General features: G+C 38.5%; 1 protein-coding gene across 16 annotated transcripts in view; it reads right to left on the bottom strand.

Moving 5' to 3' along the window:
• The window catches only part of CREM (cAMP responsive element modulator), a 65,142-nt gene extending 43,939 nt beyond the window's left edge, over nucleotides 1-21,203 (bottom strand). For 10 of the 16 annotated variants that reach the window (XM_036920224.2, XM_036920230.2, XM_036920228.2 and 7 more), the window contains exons 1-3: nucleotides 20,822-21,203; nucleotides 10,894-10,994; nucleotides 1,472-1,595 (exon numbers count right to left, since the gene is read on the bottom strand). In XM_036920224.2, the coding sequence (XP_036776119.1) occupies nucleotides 1,472-1,595; nucleotides 10,894-10,937 (168 nt within the window). In that variant the 5' untranslated portion in view covers nucleotides 10,938-10,994; nucleotides 20,822-21,203. The remainder of the gene's footprint in view (nucleotides 1-1,471; nucleotides 1,596-10,893; nucleotides 10,995-20,821) is intronic. The other 6 variants (XM_036920235.2, XM_036920238.2, XM_036920245.2 and 3 more) reach the window with 3 other exon arrangements.
• Between the last annotated feature and the right edge of the window lie 289 nt (nucleotides 21,204-21,492).

Below are 21,492 nucleotides of genomic sequence, written 5' to 3'. Positions count from 1 at the left end.
CTAAATTGGAAATTATGTTTAGAAAATTTTGACTGCTAAGAATTGCATCTTAATTCTTTGAAAAATAATGATCCATGCATGACACAGAGGAAACTCTAGAACAACATAGCAAGTCCATGAAATTGTTCTCCAGATTAAATAATCATCAACATTACATATATTTGAGATTTTTAAAGAAAGGAGCATCATATATGTAAACCCAAGGCTTTTTCTAGGTCTGTGACTCAGCCTTCTCAGGAATCTCTATCTCCCCTTCTATTTTATCCAAAACACTCCTAAATTTCCCACAGCCCAGGTCTCACTCCTTTGTCTCAGTGACCCATATTTCTCCACTATTTCATAGAAAAATTTATTGAAGAATCTATACCTCAAATTTCCACTTCCTCTTCCTCTTGCTTATTCTCTAACCTACTAAAACCAAGATTCTTCTGATCACTGCACTCCTATTTAAGCCTAAAATCTCATAAATCCAAGGTTATTTTTCAGACTTCATGTTACTTGAACTCCTTAGCAACTTCTGACAGAGGCTCACAGATATGGGTGTCACACAGGCTGAAGGTCCTCAGAACTGCAAATTATCATTTTTAGATAAGGGAGATGTGTTGTTTTGACTGTGCAAGCAGAGAAGGCTGGAGGAAAGGCATGTGTAGAGGTCAGTGAGCTTGTATGTAAAAGGAAGGAAGTGACGGCAGAAGGAAGATTTCAACTTTCAACTACCATTTCAACAAAAAACAGCAGAGTTACAGATCAGGAATCATGTGTATAAAAACTCTAGAAGATCCCAAATTCATGAAAAAAATACATGTGCATTCTAGCCTATTCACATAGACAAAAGACTAAAGGATATACACCAAAGTGCTAACAATGATTAAATTTCTGGATGTTAACATTATGGATCATTTTAGTTTTTTCTTTATAAGAACATATTTTTATTAATATTCTACAATGAACATGTATATTTTTAATAAGAAAAAGGCTGCTTTTTTCCCTTCTTTTTTTTTTGAATAACAAAAGGCTGCGGGCCTGTCTCTCAGGGTAACAAAGAAGGGTGTTGCCGGGGAGATACAGCTCCACAGAATACTTGTGAGAAAAAAACCCCCAGGGAGCAAGTGGGTGTTAGGAGCTTAAAAGAGGAAAGAAAGCAGGCTGGGTGCATGGGGTCAGCCTTGGGAAAGAAGAAATCTCACAGGAACCAGTTTGGCCTGAGACAATCCCTGGACCTTCCAGTCAGCCATTGGGTCCTTCCTATTCTCCCCCTTCAAGATGCTGTGAAAATCTTGCCACTGCTCTGTATCCCACACTACTATGACTCCACCCAAATGGCATCCCCACCACTGACTCACTGACTTCCAATCCAACCTCCACACAGCTACTAGCATTCTAAACACTGTGTGCAGATGCTGCATATAATTCTCATTCCCATACAGTTTGACTTTCATCAGAGCCTGCCTCTTGTCTATGTTTAATTTACCTGAGCTAAGGTAGGGATTGAATTTTGACCAGTCTGGGTTTGCATATGAGCAGATTTGCTCCCTGCCATAGACTCTGTTACACTTCCATCCTGCTGAGATTCAATTGTTTCCATCGTCATTTGTCTGAAAAGACAATAAAAAGGAAGAAGTATTAAGGCCCTATCTGAAATATTTCGGTTTTTATCGAGCTTTCTGATAGTCATTTCTGTCATCAAATTGTACTATTCTATTTTTTCAAGAAATAGGTTCAGTGCAGAGTCAGTGGCAGAGTCCTGACTCTCCAAATTTAAGACACTTTCCCTACTCCTTAGACATGAACACTAACAAGCACTGCAAATGCTTTATTGGAATTTATTTTTTAAAATGTTTTAATTTTAAAATAATAAAGTCTTCTTGATAATTATGTTTATCCTCTAGCATAGATGAGCAATAAATACAGGTTTTCAATTTTACATGAAGTATAAGTACTCTATTACTCTCAAAGCCTAATATACTTGCTTTATAATATGATGTAGTACTAAAGAATTTCCCCATTGTCTAAATGCATTATAATAGAAAGATGTGTCCAGCTTTTGTTAGCACCAAGTAGTTTCTGATAAACAAGCCTCTCAAACTGAATCATTCAGAGTTGACCACTTGTCCTGCAGCTCTGCAGTGTCTTAAAGAGAATGCAATTTTTCTAGGAAAAACTTTTTTGACAGTTTTTTGCCTATGACTTCAAGTTAGTGACTTCCATATGGAATCTTTCTAGGTAGAAAGCAAATCGTATAATAAAATAAATTTTACCTTACTTGGAGAAAATATAAAATGCAAACAAAATAAACAAAATTAAAATTTTAAAACTCACAAGAACTCCCTGCTGTTGTACGGTTTTTCAGTTATCAATACTACAATGTATTATTTTCACCTTAGTAGTCTATATAACCAAAAACTATGCAGACACATTTAGAACTTTGAATTAAAATGTCCCAACTTCTTTCCAGACTTGGTTACCAGATCTAAAGATCCTTCATCTACTGTCTTTGAGTTAATACCTTCTTTTGCATTTCAATAGCTATTACCTGAATCCAAACCTTCCTTCTCAAACCTGTCTGCTATAGTCTATATACTACACCTAGAGTTACTTCTCATTGTTCAATCTTTTTTTTTTTTGAAATTTGCTGAAAATTTTAATAGTAGAGTAAGGTTTCATTAAAGAGGTCTAAAGCCTCACTAGTAATTTTTTCTTTTTTGTTTTTTTAATAAATAGAAAACAAAACCAAAGAAAATGAAGAAGAACATATCAATGAATGAAGTGACAGGTTCTCCAGAGAAGTTTGGAGCCAAAGAATAGGAGTCAGGCTCTCAAGCCTGTTTGTTCTGCGAACACATGGTAGAACCAGTTTGTTTAAAAGCTCCTGCTTAGAAATGTTTTTTACTTGATTTAAGAGGTCTACCTGGTGGAATCCCTCAGTTCAGTTTTGAAATAAAACCATGAAGTCTCTTGAGAACATGATTTGAAATTGTTACTAAGTCAAATCATTTGTAAGAAGAGGGGAGAATTTTTAGTTTCTTAGATTGAAATTTAACATTTTAGAATGTAAAGACTAGCCAAACCAATGATTTTTAAGAAGGTAGACCCTCATGTTTCAGGTAATGTCATTGTTCAATCATTTTAACACTTAAAACTGACCATGACAATTTAGAATTATAAAAAATAAATATCTGTAGTCTAGTATGAACAAATGTCTTTCCCTCTTAATCCCCCAATTTCTTTCTCTCTTTTCTTATTATTTCCCAGCATGGCTTTCCAATTAATAAACAGTCAATTCCTACGACTCCACTTTTATGTTAGCATGATGTAATAAAATACTTTATAATATGATGTAGTATAATATGATGTAGATGTTCCCAAGGAGAATACCTCAGAATCTTAGTTCTGCAGGATACAGAAAGGTATTATCTGAGAAAAGAGGTAGGGTCAAAGCTTGGTGAAAAAATCTTAAATATCTGGGATTAAAAGGGTTTCTTTGCTGTAGAACTTCTCAGCAGCCTAAATGCGCCAGTGTGCCTTGAGAAGGGTGGAGCATGCAGATCCAACAAGCAGCGTTTTCTAGAAGTATGACCACCAAAAACCTTTCTCCACAGAACACATCCTAGCAGTAGTGTTTTGGAAACAACTTGAGAAATGTTGTCTTAAGCTATTCCTTCATTAAAAGCTCTCTTAAGGCTCTGCCAAGAACTTGAGTCTTAACTCAATTATTACACTGTGAAAGGCCCAATAAACTCTACTCATTTTAGAAACATTCATTTAGCACCATCAACATAACAGGCCCAAAGGTACAAAAATGGGTAAGTCACAACCCTTGCCCTGAAGGAATTCATTCACTATTCAGTCCTTGGTTTCTCAAACCATGGTCCTTGGACAACCTGTATTATAATTAAACAATGTGCTTGTTAAAAAAAAAAGGCAGATTCCCAGGCTCAACCCCAAATCTACTAACTCAGACTTTCTAGGGGAATCTAATTTTTTATATCCAAGAGATTCAAATGTATACTAAAATTTTCCAAAAACTTAGATTACATGTAAATTCTATCAAGTAGACCAGTTATGAATACAAGTAAAGTAACTTCTTAAATTGTGTGAAGGAAATGCTTTGGGAAACAGAAGAGAAGACTAAGTTGGCCTGAGGATGAGGCCATTATGAATTGTATATTAAAGGATGAGGAGGACTTCAGCAGATGGAAAAGGAAAGGAGGACTCTGAGAGGAAGGAAAAGACAGAGTGTGTTTGGAAACAGATCAGCTGACTGTAGTAGAGAATCTAGGTGACAGGGAAGCCTATTTAAATTTAGTTGGGAGGAGGCAGAGTAGGACTAATAGAAGTATACCTGAAAAGGTTGGATGGAAACAGAGTAAGAATAGCTTTTCCTCTAGAGAGAAAAAAATGTCCACCTCACTCAAATGCCTCCTCTACTCTAGGTCCTTCAGTCCTTTAGTATCTATGGAGTCCATCTTCATTATATAAAGTTTCAACTATTTGATATCTACATAGAATTCAGTCAAGAACCAGACATGAAGCAAAAGCTGCGTGCCAATAGGCAAAATCAATGGCCTGAAGTCCATACACTATAACTTCTACAAGGAAGAGACCCTCTTCTGGTCTATACTTGAAAACCCATTCATCTTTATTTCAAATGCAATTCTCATTGTCTGGCTTCTAAATATACCAGATATAAGAAGTGATAGCTGACAATGGAGGGTTGGGGAGAAACTGTAGAATAAACAGATCAAGAATTCCAAGTGTGTGGCAATTGGGTCCATTACAAGGAAAAGTCGCCTAGTTCCTCATACACAAAAAATTGAAAGATTTGAGTTAAAATTCAATAACTGATACTTTCAATAACTATTTTGAATAATCAATAAAAGGTTACTTATACTTTGTATACTTTAAGAGTCATACACATAATAGAATCCAGGAAGACTCCCATTAAAAAAAGCTCTAACACAGGTAAGTAATGACTCTATATAGTATCTTACTATGCTGACAGACAGTGACTGCAGTGGGGTGTTGCGGGAGGGACTTGATAATATGGGTGAATGTTGAATCACAATGATGTTCATGTGAAACCCTCATAAGATTGTACATAAATATATCTTAATTTAAAAATAAAAATAAATAAAAGCTCTAATGCTTAAAAAGGTAAACCTAAACTATTCAGGATTCATTTTTTGAGACATAAAAAAGACTTAATAAGGTATTAAACATTTCAAAATGTTATATACATAGAAGTGTTTTTATGTACATTACCTTATGCAATCACCTAAACTGTTCCCTTTTTCCCCTGGGTTATTTCTCAAAGTTCAATCCTTTGTCCTTTGCCCTTGTTTTTCCATGTACATACTATGGCTTCTTCAGCCCTACATGCAAATGGCTCCCAAATCTGAATCTATGCACACTCTCTCCTATTGAGTACCTCAACTTGGAGTTTTCAGACACCTGTCCCTGCCCTTTTAACAGTTCTTGTTTACAGTCAAGGTTTTCTAGTCTCTCTTTTCGAGCTCCAAATCTGGAATCATTTGTCTCAGTGACAAATCAGCTATAAAAAACCTACATAGCTAAGTATCAGTGAAATCAGGGTGTCATGAGGCCCTGAGCCTCCTAGTGAAGAACTGCAGAAATGGAATGACAGCAGCCACTCCTGTTCATCCTCCTCACGATGCTTGACATCACCCCCAGCACTGGACCAAGCGCTGAGTCGCCATTCCTCACAATGGCTGCCATGCACTCTACAGACCACATGTCACAGACAAGGGCCTCCCCATCAGCCAAGACTACACTGGGAAGCCCCCTTAACCATGGCAGAATCAATCTATCTACAACTCCTGTTCCTAGATCCCAACTACATCAAAGGCATAAGCTGTGACCCATATTTCATCTGCACTCTCCTCACCAGTGTGTCCTTCTCCATTCTCCTTCCAAGCCTTTACAATGTGCTATCTGGAATCCCAAAGCCCCCCACAGCCCTCTCAAGAGGGAGCTGCTCATCTACCCAAACCCAGTCAAGGTCGGAATGTTGACTCTTTGACTCTTTGCTCCCCACTATTTCCCAGCTGTTCCTCCTCAGCCCTTTGTGAATACCCTTGTTCCATTGAGGCTAAGGTAATCAAGTATACCATCCTATTCTCATCCATATGGTAATCAGCACCTACTCTTATCCAGGATATAAGCTGAAGACTTTGGCATCTGACTTAAGCACCGTCCCCATACATTATCCTGTATTATGTTCAACACTCAATGGGAGGGACTCGTTCCTCACCCTGACACCTCAGTTCAATGACTTTCTCTACTCTACTTCAGCCAGGTACTCAAGTGGCTGACCATACATTGAATATTGTCTATGTCCCAAAAGGCTTTATCTCTGAACTCATTCTGACATCCCACTCTACCAATCCCACCTCCCCAGATTGCACCCTCCTTCCATTCCTCCACCACACTGAGATCTCCAGACCACCTTCTCCCTTTCCATCAGCCTCCCCTTTTCTTCATATCCTATCTTTTCATCTTAGAATCCATGGTTTCTCATTTTAACTCTTGTTCCCAAATACCCTAAATTCTCTTACCCTTTTCCTTGTGTTATATTTGCTTGGTAAATATGAATCTCAGATAAAACCAACTTTGTCTCCTGTATATATCCACACCAAGGCTGATGAACAATACTGAATAAAATTATAAAACAGTTTTATTAAGGCTATTGAATTCATGGTTTTCAACCTCACATGGGTGACAATCATATTGTGTCCTTAATAAGCTTACCATCCCATTCTCTACAACTGTTTCAGATTTTCTCCCTAGTCTCAAATCCTTGAGCTCACCTTCCACCTACATTCAACATAAGACCTTGCCTCCTGTTTCAGATGAGAACTTCCTCAACATCCTGACACCAAATCAACAAATCCACTTATACCTACACCCACCATTTTCCCTATCCTCTTGCCTCCCCACTCTTTAAATTCCTCTATCTGTCCTCTAGATCCCTCTTCAGGAGCATTATACCCTTTCCTGTCTCTGGTTTCCTCTCCACAAAATTTAAACATGTCCATGTCTCCTCAATCACACACACATACACAAATCCGCTGAACTAGAAGTCCTTCTCTAGCTAGTCTCTTGAGCCTCTCTTCTTCATCTCACTGCTAAACTACTTGAAAGAACTGTCAAAACCACCTCCTAGACAACCCTGTACTGGCACATCTGCCTCACTAAAACTTCTATAGGAAAGGCAGCCAGTATCTGTCAATACACCTAATGTTTATTTTAAGTCCTACCTTATTTGATCCTTCAGCAACATTCAAAAACTGCTGACATCTTCCTTCTTGAACTCTATCTTAATGTCATGATACTGCATTTTCTGCTCTCATCAGATTCTCTGACAATTCCTCCACAAGCTCCTTTGCTAAATCCTTCTCTTAGTGTCAACCTTCAATACTGCATGCCTTCAGGGCTGTTTAGTCTTCTTGTCTCACTCTCAAATTTCCTTGTGTAATATCAACCATGCCTCCAGATTCAAACACCAGCTAAAGCTTGTGACTCAATCAGGATCACTAGCCTAGAGGTCCCCCCTGAATTCCAAAATCATATATCCAAATGCCTCTTTAACATCTTCAAATAAATGTCCTGAAGGCACCTCAAACTCAATGGGTCCAAAACTAAACAACTCTTCTTCCTCCACAAACATATTCCTTTTCTGAGTTTTTTATCTCAGGAAATGAGGCCACTATCCATCCAGCGGCTCAAGTGGATGCTTAGGTGTCATCCCTGAACCCTCGCCCTTTCACTCCCTACAGCGTCATCACCAGGTGTGATTCTACCTTCTAAAGAACAGTTCAGTCTCCCTTTCTGCCACTACTCGATCTCCCTACTCTAATCCATGCCAACAAGTTAGCTTTCTAAAACATAAAATTCTGCTTAAAAACACTTCTCTGCTTAAAACTTCAGTATCTCCCTATTACCTGTAGGACAAAAATCCAATCTTCTTAAAATAATCATAACCACAACCATTTGTTAAGTGCTTACCGTGTGGCAAAAGCCTACTAGTTTTAATCTATAACACTTTACAAGGTCAGTATAGTTAATTCTTCCTTTAGAGAAAGGGAAAAAGAAACATTGGGAGGTTCAGAATCTGATCTTACCACAGAGGTACCCATGAGTGGCACAGCCTGGTTTTGTACTAAGGTCTTTTTCCAAAGTCCATGTTCTCAATTACCAAACTGCCGTTCAATCTCTTTCACAATGTGACCCAACTTTACTTGTACAGCCTCATCTTCAATCACTTTATTCCTTCCCACACTCTGTATTCCAGCCTCCTTATAAGCCATTTTCCCCCCAAATACTCATTTTATTCTACCACTGCTAATCTTTTATATCTACTTCTCCCTCTGCCTGGGATGCACATTACCTTTTCTTTGTCCAATAGGCAAATTCCCTCTCATTTTTTCAAGACCTGGTTCGAGGTGACTATCTCTCAAAAGCCTATTCTAATAGTCTTGGGCAAAATTAGTTATTCTGTTCTGAGTTCACAAAGCATTTCATGTAATACCTCCACTTGTGTAGCATATAATACATCTGTCCATAAATTTCTAAAACTAGGGGGAGCAACTCAGCAACAGGGATTATATCTTACATTTCAATGTATTCCCAGTGCACAGTACAGAATCTACCATAATAGTTCAAACGATTAATCAACTATTCTGGAAGACTGTGCAACTGTCAGATGTCACTAAAACAATAAAATAAGATTCAGGGAGATTGACTTTCTACAGGGCACATAACAGATAAAAGAGGTCTTGTGACTATGACTTTCCACAGCCAGTGCCCTCAGTAGTCCCATTTAGACAACATTTTACAGTAATGATGTGTTGTTGAGTGTGCTCTAGCTGTTGTCACAATCTTCATACAGATATGTTGCGTCATTCACACTAGAATGTAGGGCCTCTAATTTTATCCCATTCGTACTCCTCTAGAGTGCCTAGTAGACTGTCATACAGTAAAGGTTTGATACTATAATCAATTTATTTGAAAGTAAAAATCATCTACAGAACAGTAAGGACAGCACTATCAATTTAAAATGCCTTCTCTATCATTTTCAAACAAGTTTATTCTTCTAACCCAACTGTTCTCTAGTACATCCTCCCAAATCCACTGAAACCCAACCCAGGACTCACAGTAGAAGATACAAGATTTATGTGTTCAACATGGGTCAAGCACTGTACTGGGCATTTTTAAACACTATCTCAGCAGCAGATACAGGACCCAGAACTCAGCTGTACATCACATACATATAAACACTAACATCTGTAAATCAGCCTCAGCTAGTCCAGACAGTATTTATAACACATTATAAAAAATAAAATATAAAAATCCATTATAATCCTGCATTGTTCACTATATATTTTATAGCTAAAAGTGAAGATATATCATAGAATATTTTCCCCCAAATCTCACTTTCTATAATCAAATATTAAACATAGCTGTACTAAAATTAATAGAATAATCTATAAATTATTATGTAATATTGCAATCTTAAACAATCCTTATCAGAGAGCAAAAAACCAGTTAGTATTTATAAATCACAGAATATTTAAAAATAGAAGCATAGAACAATAAAAGCTAAAACAAAAGTCCACTAAGCACTATAAACAGCAAACAAAATACTGGTAAACATTCAGTTACGCAATTCTAAAGGACAGACAAGGATTTTCTAAAATGGTCATATTTAAACTTAAAAATGACTAATAGTAGTAGCAACATTCTTTTCTTATGAAGGTTAAATATTTCTTCTGAAATCTCTATATTATTTAGCAAACCATTTTCTTCTTTGATAAAAAAGTAAATGTTATCCTACTATATACTGGAATTCAGTTTAATAAAATGTTAATATTAATAATGTTTTAAAAGAATAGGATCCATCCATTAGCAAAATTTTTAAAGACTTTGAGGGTAAATTACTTTTAGGGGGTAGAATTATATTTGTTTCTTTACTCTGTTATTTCCTAGGACTTAATGGTCCATCTACACCATACTTCATTAACTCCCCACAATACTAAAGTACAACAGTTGCTACAGTACAACACACCATAGATAGACAGCTTATAACACACTTTCAATAAATACAAAGAAATATATTCATAAAAATTATATTTACAATTATAGAAATACCGAGGCAATCATAATCACCAAAGTTATTTAGGCATACCTATATATCAAGAATACATAAGATGTAACTAGAAGGAAAACATGAGATGAAAAAGGAGAAACATTTTAAAGGAATGCTATCATAGGTACTGAGGAAAGTGTTCTTTTAAAACCAGAGTCCAGCTGCAAAAGGAAAAATTATTAAAGTTGTTTCTATTTTCTTTTTTATATAGTTTTACAAAAAATGTCACAGAAAATTAGTTTTCCTTCTAAACCTAGATCTAATTGATGTACCAGAATTTCTTTGAAAGTAACAAAAAGAAAAGTTGGAAAATTCTGTTTGGATACCTGCAAAACACTGGCAGAGACTTTCTTGTTTTACAACATTAGGTACAAGTATACCCTAAAGCAAGGAGGAAAACTAAAACTCTGTCCAAATCCTTATATATGTTCTCTTTTCTAACTGAAAAGGCCAGTGCTTAGCATAAGCTATAAACAGGAATGTCCACTTACCCACTAGCCCAGCATAGGGTAGAAGATGAATGCCCTAACTGAATGGCTAACAATTTGGGTACATATCATTATACCTTCTTATTATAAAATAGATATACATATATATACACACATATACGTATATACATATAAATACATATGTATGCATGTTATATGTATATTAATTTATCCATTGTTTTAACTTTAAACTCTCTAAATAGAACTTTCAAAAGGACAGAAATAACATTTATCACCTACCTTAGATTTGACTTAATATATTTTTTTCTGCCACATTTGCTCATTATTAAGACATTTGTAATCAATGCTTTGCTCCTTCCCCGTTTTCTTCTTTATTTATCCTGCAGTAAAATTATAATATTGAATTGGGAGATCATGTTATTTAAAAAGAAATTAAAACTTCTCAAACTACACCAGAAGAATACCTGGCATACTTTAATTTCTATAAAACTGAAAAAACAGAATAGAAAACTGAAAATAACTCTGTACTTTTTTTTCAATCTTATTTCTATTTAATTTTATTATCTTCCTAGGAGAACCTTAAAAACTTAAATCATGCTATGTATCAGATTATTTTTTAATAAAGAGCAGTGGTGTCTAAAACCATTTAGAACACACTCAATATAATCATAGGTAACAGCTCTATTTTAAAATGATGGCAATTATTAATAAACTGAATGAATTTATCATTTTATTAATTTTCACTCCACTGCAACTAATCTGTCAACCACTCTTCATTTACCTTAAATTCAAAACTGGGTTTTGTCAAAGAATTTTAACTATAAACAAAATATCAACAGTTCCTTTAAAATCTCCTCTGACAGCCTTCAGACAATTAAAAAAGCTGTTTTGAACTAACAATTAAACTTCATTTCTTTTACTAATATCTTTAAAAATATAAAAAATATGTATTAAAAATACACATGAAGTAAAACTGGTAAAGAAAAAGACAAAAGAAGAACTGGGAGCTCTTAAAGTTGGAAAAGGACAAACATGCATATCCCTAAGTGCCTTCTCAGTATCTAGAACAGTGGTGCTTAGTCACAGACATGCTGTTTCCAGGGCTTCCTCCTGAGTGGTCCCCATTAAAACAGGGTCACACCATCCCAGACAATTTCAAAACCAAGTCAGCAGGCAGGTTTTGCTGCTCCTCACTAAGGGCTCTAGCACAGTGGTTACTGCTGCCACCTGTCCCCCACCTCCCACCAACAGGAGATGGTAGAACATTTGAACCAGGCTCTGCACAACATGAACAAAAAGCAAGGGTGGTGCCATTCATTTGGACTAAACCCCACACTGGGACCTGTTTATGCTGGCATTTTACATAGGGGCATCTTATCTTCCATGAAAACTGTTTAATAACCAAGGGGGCACAAACCATTATTAAACACTGACTGACAACCGTTTCAGGCCCAGAGGCAACCAGCATTGAAGAAAGTACCAGCTGCCTGCCACCACAGCCACAAGATGTCAGAGAGAAAATGACTGGTCTCACACCAGATTAATGACCATCACATACCTTGATCCTGAACTCAGGCTTAGCAGAGAATTATTTCATTCCTACTCTCTAAGAAGTTATCACTGATTGATTGCCGGCTTGCCAAATCTAAAAGGTTGCTTTTTAGTTCCTATCTTCTTTAACATCCCTACAGCACTTCCTACTCCCTAAGATATTAATCTTCAAGACCAAAATATTCAAAACTAACCTCCCTCATTCTGCATCTCTCCTCCTGCTGTACTCTTATCTCAGTGACTGATATCCCCACTTGACTAAGCCACCCCCATCTGAGTCTTCTCTCCCTTCCTTCCCCACTCACCTTGTCCCCAGTTCCCAAGAAGGCAATGTGGACTAGTGGTAGTAGTGTAGTATGTGTGCTATAAAAAGCACTGGCATTAGAGGTGAACCTAAGTTCAATCACTTATTAGCTATGTGATCTCAGACAATTAATTTCACCAAGCATCCTTTCCGGTCTGTCAAATGAAGATGACGCCAATCTTGTGAGGAGGAAACACAGTAATAAACGCAAAATGTCTAACTGTGCTTGGAATAAAAGCAAAGGCCACTAGCTTCATCAGCCTCAGTAATTTTATCTCCTGTCTCTTGACTGCTCCTTCTCTCCATCCTCACTGCCACTGCTTTAATCCTGAAACTGATCATTTCTTGAGCTGATTACAGCAAAAACAGCCTTATCAGGTATTCAGTCTCTTCCTATACCTGCTTTACCTCACCCAAACCTCATTTCAATCCCTTGTAATCCTGTCCACTACACCACCATACTCTACTCAAAATGCAAATCCAAACATGCTATTTGCTAATTCAGAATCCCTTGCCATAAGAATAAACATTCAAAGTTCTGAGCATTATAATTTGAGGTTCTTGACAGAGGCTATAAAAAGTTTGTGTAAAAGCATTCAGGTTTTAAGATACATCATTCCTTTCTATTACATCAGCTTCTCAGGTTCAAAATTACCTTTCATGGATTTGTAAAACAGGAGATCCCATTTTTGTTTACTACAGTCTATAGTATGTATAGACTATGCATACTTTTGAAAAACTCAACTGTTTTAAATACCACTGATCTTATCTCAAATCTCTTTTTTTTTTTTTGCCAGGGTAGAGGCTTTTATTTAAAGGAAAGTGAGAGGACAGAGCTCCTGGGTCACACCAGGAGGGGACAAGAGAGCCTGTGGTGGTGCAATGTTTAGGGGATTTATAGTCAGTTGAGGATTTTCAGGAACTGATAAAGGGCTTAGGGTGTGGACTTGTACCACCTGCCCTGCCCCCAAGGTGGGCTGGATTGTTGTTTGTTTGCTAGGGCTATTTACAGTGAAGTCACGGGTTATGCTGAGATACCCTTCTTAATTTGCAGAACACTCAAACATTCCAGGCCAAGCTGCTCCTGGCCTTTTGAGCTTTCACTGATCTCACTGAAGATGTCTATATTCCTAGTCTGATATCTTTACCCTAGAGAATTAGTATGACCTTGACTTTGCATAATGCTTAACAAAGAGTTTTGATAGGGATTTCTTTGCATATTGTTATATTGCTCTGACTCAATATCCTGCCTTGCTTTTTCCGGAGGCCCTCACTTTACTCTGAATACACCCATGGTCCCTGTCTCATTCTCCCCTCTACAGATGGAGACCCTAGCTGCTGCTAGGGAAAGGGAGTAATGACAGCTCTGGCTGCTTCATGCTGAGAGGGGACACAGTAAGGGGTGCAGTTAGGTCTCCATCACTGGTCAGTTGAGAGGGCCTCGGAAGATGGGCACTTCTATTCCGGGTTCCATTTCTATTATTTTGCAGATTTATGGCTTCTTGCGGTGGTGAGAATTAGGTTCCATGAAGTTCATGAAGTTAGGAGAGAGTTAGGAATGTCCCCTGCTTCACTCTGAGGCCAAGGCAGCCTCCAAAGCTATCTTGATGAGTCCCCAAAGATGATGCCAGGGTTTTTGTTTGCAGAGTCAAAGAATGAACTTAGCAAACACCCAAGGTAGGAGAGCCAGGGTAGAGGCTTTTGTTGAGAGAGAAAGTGAGAGGACAGAGCTCCTGGCTCACACCAGGAGGGGACAAGAGAGCCCTCAAATCTCCTTTTAATGTCCTAGAACATGCTCTTACTGGGTAGATAAGGGTTGACTCTGGCATCACCCACTTTTTCCCACATATACAAACACCTGAACGGCTAAGAGCTCAAATGTCCTAATAGGTTCTCATGATGGGCTTAATACAAAATATAAGCATTCTATTATACTTAGCCTAAAACATACCCCTTGAAGTCATCATCATGTTTCATGATACAGTTTGAGGTTATAATTTTTAAGCTGATCTCCTTATGCCCACAATCACAAAGGATACTGATGTAATGTCCCATACACTACAAACTTTCTACAAAAATAAAGTCCAACTACCAAGAAAGCTTTTTCCTTTAGAGTAGAAAGGTATATTTTAGATTGGTTTACTATAAGCAAATACTAGCTTATACTAACAAGAAAATAATGAGCTAAAAATTCTTTTGCCTAGATGTGGACTTCTGTGCTATATTTGGAGGAAAGTCATTTACCACACTGATAAAAAATTTTATCACATATTGTTTGATTACAAAAATAACACTTGGCAGTCACCTTACTCTTCACCAGTGTGTTGCTCTATTCATCTCCGGGCATAAGAGCTTCAATTAATTTCATTGCTATCAAATATCCCTTAATGTATAGCTTTTTATACAGATATTTTAAATACACTGATTTAGAGAATATAATATTAGATTTGCACTTATAAAACTTGAATGTTTATACTGCTGTGGTTAATTACATTAATATCTTCATTTAACGTTCTAAAAAATAAGGTATGCAAAAGAATCAAACTCCTTGGGCAACTTTACTATAATATAAAAGCTTATCTAACCAACTTCCACTTTACCAGCCACCTCTCTACATTAACCAACATTCTCCATTCCTTCTGTAAAACTGCATTCAGCTAATGCCCACGACATTATTCTCCAGTGCACCCAAGCGCTTCTGGTCCTACCAGCCTGGGTGTATGCTTACCAAGAGTCAGTCATATTGATCACAAACTTGATTATTGCAGCTATACTTACTGTTGTAATTTTGGAATTCTCTTAAAATATCATGTTAGCTAAAAGTATTAAAAAGGTAAAATGATTTAAAAAGAGACTGTTCCTATGAGAACTAAGTTAACTTTGGAAAGACAATAAAGGCATATTGGTTTTAAAAAAATCCTGCTTTTGGACTAGACAGTTGGAGATAACTATAAAATATTGGGCAAACAGTACAAAAATGTAGAGTTCTTTATAAAGACAATTGCAAAACCATCCAAGTTTCTCACTCCATTTTCAAAAACCCAAAAATAGAAATTACAAATTGTGCAGAGATGGTCTTTTGCAAGAAAGGCAAAAGCATTCTGTAATATACATAACTGTTAAACCACTATGTTGTACACCTGAAACCAGTAACATTGTACATCAACTATACTTCAATAAAAAATTAGTATTAAAAAGGCAAAAAAATTGCAATTAACATACTCAAAATAAAGATATGTGAAAGAAAAGGCACCTCTTATAGAAACAGGAAGAGAAAGAAAACACAAATTAGTACAATCTGTTTCTTTGGTTCTGAGATGAAGCAAGGTTTTTACTTCTTTGGGAAAATAGGAGAACCTCGTGGGTTAAGTATGATTTAAGGAGCAACAGCAGATCAGGTTTGAATAAGGGAAGAAGAATGAGAGGCTGATATTGTAAAGCTGGTCCTTCTCAATCAAGTCGATTGAAAACTTGGGAGAAGGCAAGGAGAATTAGAAAAGTAATTCCAAAGAGCCATATACCTGAAGTTGACAGGAATGAGCATACGGGTATTATGCATTTTAGGCAAAGGAGATGAGTGCAGGAAAAACAAGGTGACATAGTAGTAACAGGAAATTATAATATTTTTAAAGTCTTTGTTAAGCAAAGCTAGAATAACTTTCAAATAACAATCCTACACTTTTGTGTAAAAATAGAAGTAGCCTGGAGGAGTACTTGTAAATAATTTCTTGAAACATTTGGCAAATAATGTCTTGAATATTTTGAAGATGAATCATACAGAAAATCTGGCAGCTTTCTGATACAGATTCAAGGCCACTCCAACTTAATTGCTCTAGATAGCTATTACTCAAGAAATTTTAATTCTTTACCAAATTCACCAAACAATGAACTACTCAAGCTTCTCTTTTTCAGTTCATTCCCCACCTGGTGCCTGCTTTTGGCTATTTCACAATCAGTGAACAGCAGAATTGCTTGCCAAGGAGGAAGTGAAAAATGAAATTCAAATAATCATGGCCTATCTCCACCTCTCCAAGCACCACTGTGTCACCACCACCACTTCAAGAAAGGAAACAAAATTTAAAGTCTTTTGGGGGAGTTATTTGCTTGCCTAGGGTCATTGTAGGATTCTTCTTTTCAATAGCATGCTTCATTACTGCACTTTAAGTACATTTCAAAACATGAAGTACAACGGCACTGCCTACTAACTAATAAATCTGGAAAAGAGTAAACACTTGAATTAGCTAAAGTTAGGAGAAGGGAATTTCAACATTATTATACTTGCCTAAAGTGGTCCTATTTTGTGTATATGAACAAAACTGGTATCTTTCCAAGTGCAGAAACATGCCTAACCAAATAAGTTAAATTTAACTCCTCCATCAACTGTAAGAGGAACAAAAGTATACCAAGCATCCATGTACAGTAACATAGGTCTTTATGAATGCCAGTTGCCCCAAATCCAGAGCTGGAAGTTTTCATCATAATCAATGTTAAAACAAAGATTCCAGTTTAAAACACTTCTGAGAGAAAAAAAATGTTTGTGCTATTCATTAAAAAAACTGAGGTTGTTTGAGATTATGAACAAAACGGATGTAGGATGGTCTAATTTTAAGTCTGCTGTGTTTAAAAAAAGAAAAGTTTCACTAATAACTTTGAAGAAACTATTCTGTGAAATTCTCAAAGCAAAATATTAGAATCACATGAGCCCCATTGTTAAAACTTCATAGAATTTTATTTTGCCATTTAACTGGTCTGGTGGTATCACTGCTCAAAAATATGCATGAAGATACTTCCCATTTGGGGAATACTAGGAGACTTTAAAAGAACCTGACAAATGAGTTGCTAGTAAGGTTTTCTTGGAGGCAAGATCCTTCCACATCAGACAGAGTTACTTAAACCATCCTTAAACAGAATTTCCATATAACCTCCTAACCTATGCTTTTCCTCAAAACTCTTTAACATATCTCTTGCCAGAAATTTCTATAGGCACTCTAGGAAGGCCAATCAAGAGATGTGCAAAGTAGGTATTTTATTTCTTGAACTTTGCTATAACTGAAGTATATCAATAACTCAAGGAGTCTTCATGAATAATACCAAGATAAATTCTGACTAACATTATACATAGGTTCTCCTCTTCATTCTCCTTTATTTTCTCCTGGATCTCCTTAAAGCACCAGAAAAAACTCACAAGTGAAAGTACTCTTAAGAACAGTGCACTATTTGTGCAGTTCTCATGGTAAAATGTATTTTAAATTTGTATTCTTTAAAAGGAAATTAACATAAACTAGGTTAACCATTGTGGAAAGCAGTATGGAGGTTCCTCAAAATGCTCAAAATAGACTTACCATTTGACCCAGGAATTCCACTCCTAGGAATTTACCCTAAGAATGCAGACTTCCAGTTTGAAAAAGACAGATGCACCCCTATGTTTATCGCAGCACTATTTACAATAGCCAAGAATTGGAAGCAACCTAAGTGTCCATCAGTAGATGAATGGATAAAGAAGATGTGGTACATATACACAATGAAATATTATTCAGCCATGAGAAGTAAACAAATTCTACCATTTGCAATAACATGAATGGAGTTTGAGGGTATTATGCTCAGTGAAATAAGCCAGGTGGAGAAAGACAAGTACCAAATGATTTCCCTCATCTGTGGAGTATAAGAACAAAGCAAAAACTGAGGCAACAAAACAGCAGCAGACTCACAGAACCCAAGAATGGCCAACAGTTACCAAAGGGAAAGGAACTGGGAAGAGTGGGTGAGAAGGGAGAAGGGGAATAACGAGCATTACGATTAGCACACACATAACATTGGGGGGGTACACAGGGAAGGCAGTAATAGCACAGAGAGGACAAGTAGAGACTCTACAGCACCTTACTACGCTGATGGACAGTGATTGTAATGGAGTATGTGGTAGGGACTTGATAATGGGGGGAACCTAGGAACCACAATGTTGCCCATGTGATTTTACATTAACGAAACCAAAATAAAAAAAATGATTTGTCTCTGCCACTCTAGTGTAAGGTGAAAAAAAAACTTTTAGAATGTCTGCTTTCTGGGCTTTTCTTCTACCCTGAAATTACTTTCAAGGAAGCTACTTAAAATAGCTGGATTCTCACTTCAGTGCTTAATGGGTAACTTCATTCAGCAAGAGCACTGGTTTATGAGAGACAGGCACCAATATGGAGACAGAAGTGGACCTGAACAAGGCCAGACAAGCAGTTGAAAGAATAAAAATGTGGTTCAGAAAAAAAAAAAAGAAAAGGAAATTAACAAAATATTTAAAATGTTTATTTCTATGTGTAACTAATAAGAAACACTTTCCCGGAAATCCATATTTTCATAATCTATGAATCTCTATGGAATATATTAAAATTGCAATCAATGTATAACTCATCTCAAAGTTGACTTTTATATATGGAATCCAGCAGTTTAATAAAGTAGAAATACCAGAGCTCAAAGACATTTCAGGCTTATTTCCTTAACAATCAATGTTGAGTGCACGTCAAAGTATCAGTGGTTCAGCTGTTAAATGTTTGTATTGTTCAGTTTTAATTTTACAAGTCTATCTAAATGGAACAGGACATTTGAGCACCTTCCAATAGATTACCCACTTCAATAATAAACCTGGCTTATTTTTCTGGCCCAATATTAACTCGTGGAGAGTATCAAGTTGGGGAAAACAGTCAAGGTCAGAAATACATGAGTATACTGGTAAAGATTCAATCAGGATTCCTTATGTATGTTAATAATCTGAAGCTCTTCATCACTCTTCATTAAAAGGTTACAGTTTTAAACAAGATTTCCTATTTTAATCATGCATGGACTCTTCTCAGTTGGAAACTAGTCTATGGAGTCTGAAGTTTGTTATATGCATTAGCAGAAGAAAATTTTGTTAACCTTCCGCGACAATACAAAAACAGAGACTGAAGAGTTCCTCTGTGTGTATACATTCAATAAAAATTTATTCATATACTCTTACAAAATAAATACACAAAATATCAATGTAATTGCAACTTCACACTCACCAAAAATAATTTCAGGTTGACCAGCAAGTCCCTGAGAAAACGATTTACAGGTTCAACAAAAATGTTGGTGTAATTACCAACACTTAGGATGACAACGCTTTAAGTATTTACTCTTCCAGAATCAAACCCATTTAAGTATCTTTTTAGAGTTGTATTTGGATCAGTAAGTAGTTCTTTAAGCATCAGTTTTAAACACTTAGAATTTATTGGCCAAAACACATTGTTTACAATTTGTCTTCCTTTGGGGGAGAAAAAGAGTTAAAGTTCAAAGATTTCAAAACTACGACTTATGAAGGGCAAGCGGCTTGTTATCCAAAAAGAGGAACAAGGCTAAGAGAAAAATGTGGTACATTAAGGAAAAAAACAAAGAACATACTAGTGCAATCGAATACAATCTTTATTTTGGGCCTCTATCATTACGCATCTCCGTTTATATTTTGAGAAGGTGATTGCTCTCCCATCAGCGCGGTAAATTAAGCAGAAAAGGAAGAAATGTTACGAAAGTCACGTCGGGAGCCGCACTGTTAAAGGGGGCTCTTTCGGTTTTAGTCAGACTTTCAGGCTGGTCCTGCAGGTTAACTTTTCTGAAAATGTGATCCAAAGCTGACAGCTGCTTCAATGAGCCCTGGAACAGGAAACTTCTAAGAGGCTTCAAACTGAGGGGAGCGCCGGACAGGCTGAATAGGGTGCTGTTCCCCCCAGTCAGCACGTTCTGGGAGCCCTGCTACGTGGTCCTACAGGCCAAATCAAATGCGAAGAACACGACGACTGCGATTTCTAGGAGCTGCCGCGGACGAGTTACTAGTCAGCAGCCCTCGCCCTTCACCAGCCCTACCGAGCCCGGGCACTAAATGACTCAACACGACGTCCCCGTCTCACGCTTCCGAGAAGAAATGGGTGAACGTTAACTTCTACCGAAACTGAGCACATCACAGAGACAAAGGCGCCACCAGGTCGTGGGCTGTAGTGAATAAAACCAACGTCCTTACTCCTTGCTTCCCTTTTCAAAGAGTGAGAACCACACTCATTGGCAACACGGCTTTTCTGGAAAGACTTTTCCAACTTGTACCAAGTTCTGAAGGATCACCGGGCGCCTAGAAGCGGGCCGGCCCGCCCCATGCTCCGGCACCCGGCAACCGCTGGCTGAGGGGGGCCGGCTGGCCAGGGGCGGGAGGCGCCGCGGGGAAGCCGCCTGCCGCGGGCCCCGGAACCCCCCCGCCCCCGGCCCGCCGCCGGGGCTCCACTCCGCCTCCTGCCTCCGCCCCCTGCGCCGTGTCGCCGGCTCCGAAGTGTCTGGGGCCGAAGCCGGCGCGCCACTTACCCGCCGCGAAGGGATTTACGTAGCGGACCTCGTCACTGCTTACGGACGTGAGGAGGTGGAGACGGGAGCCCGACTGCCGCTCAGGAGCGGCGCCACCGCCCAGCAATCCAGCGCCGGCGCCGGCTGCGGCCCCACGTCGCCCCACGTCAGCTCTGATGCGGCAGCCGCGGCCTACCCACCACGCCGGGACCTAAAGTAGCGCCGGCGACAATCTAACCGCGGCCTCGCGCGCCGCCCTCCCCTACTCCACTCCTCTCCGGCCTCCCGGGGCACGCCCAGCGGGAAAATCCAACTCGAACTCCGCCCCCTACCGGCAGCCGGTGGGAGTGCGGCGCGGACAACCCGACAATTAAATGGAACTGTAGGGGAGATAAGGGGCAGGGGTGGGGCCTAAGGGGGGAGGGGCTCAAAAGGGCGGGGTAGGAGGAGGAGCTTGGCAGGGTGGGGGTTGGGAAGAAGATCGAGTCTGGGGCGGGGCCTCCCAGGGGGCGGGGCCTAACCGGAGGCCCGAGCGAAGGGGCGGAGCCGGGAGGAAGAACTAGGCTGGCGTGGTGGGTAGGACCCATCCGGGGCGGGGCCTGTGGGGGGTTGGGCTAAGGGCGGGACATGCCGAGGAACTCGGCCGGAAGTCCCGGACAGGGGCGGGGCCTAACGGGGAGGGCCAGGCCAAC

Source organism: Manis pentadactyla, chromosome 3, assembly GCF_030020395.1.
Source record: "Manis pentadactyla isolate mManPen7 chromosome 3, mManPen7.hap1, whole genome shotgun sequence".
Classification (NCBI taxonomy): domain Eukaryota; kingdom Metazoa; phylum Chordata; class Mammalia; order Pholidota; family Manidae; genus Manis; species Manis pentadactyla.
This window is presented reverse-complemented; position numbering and strand designations above follow the sequence as displayed.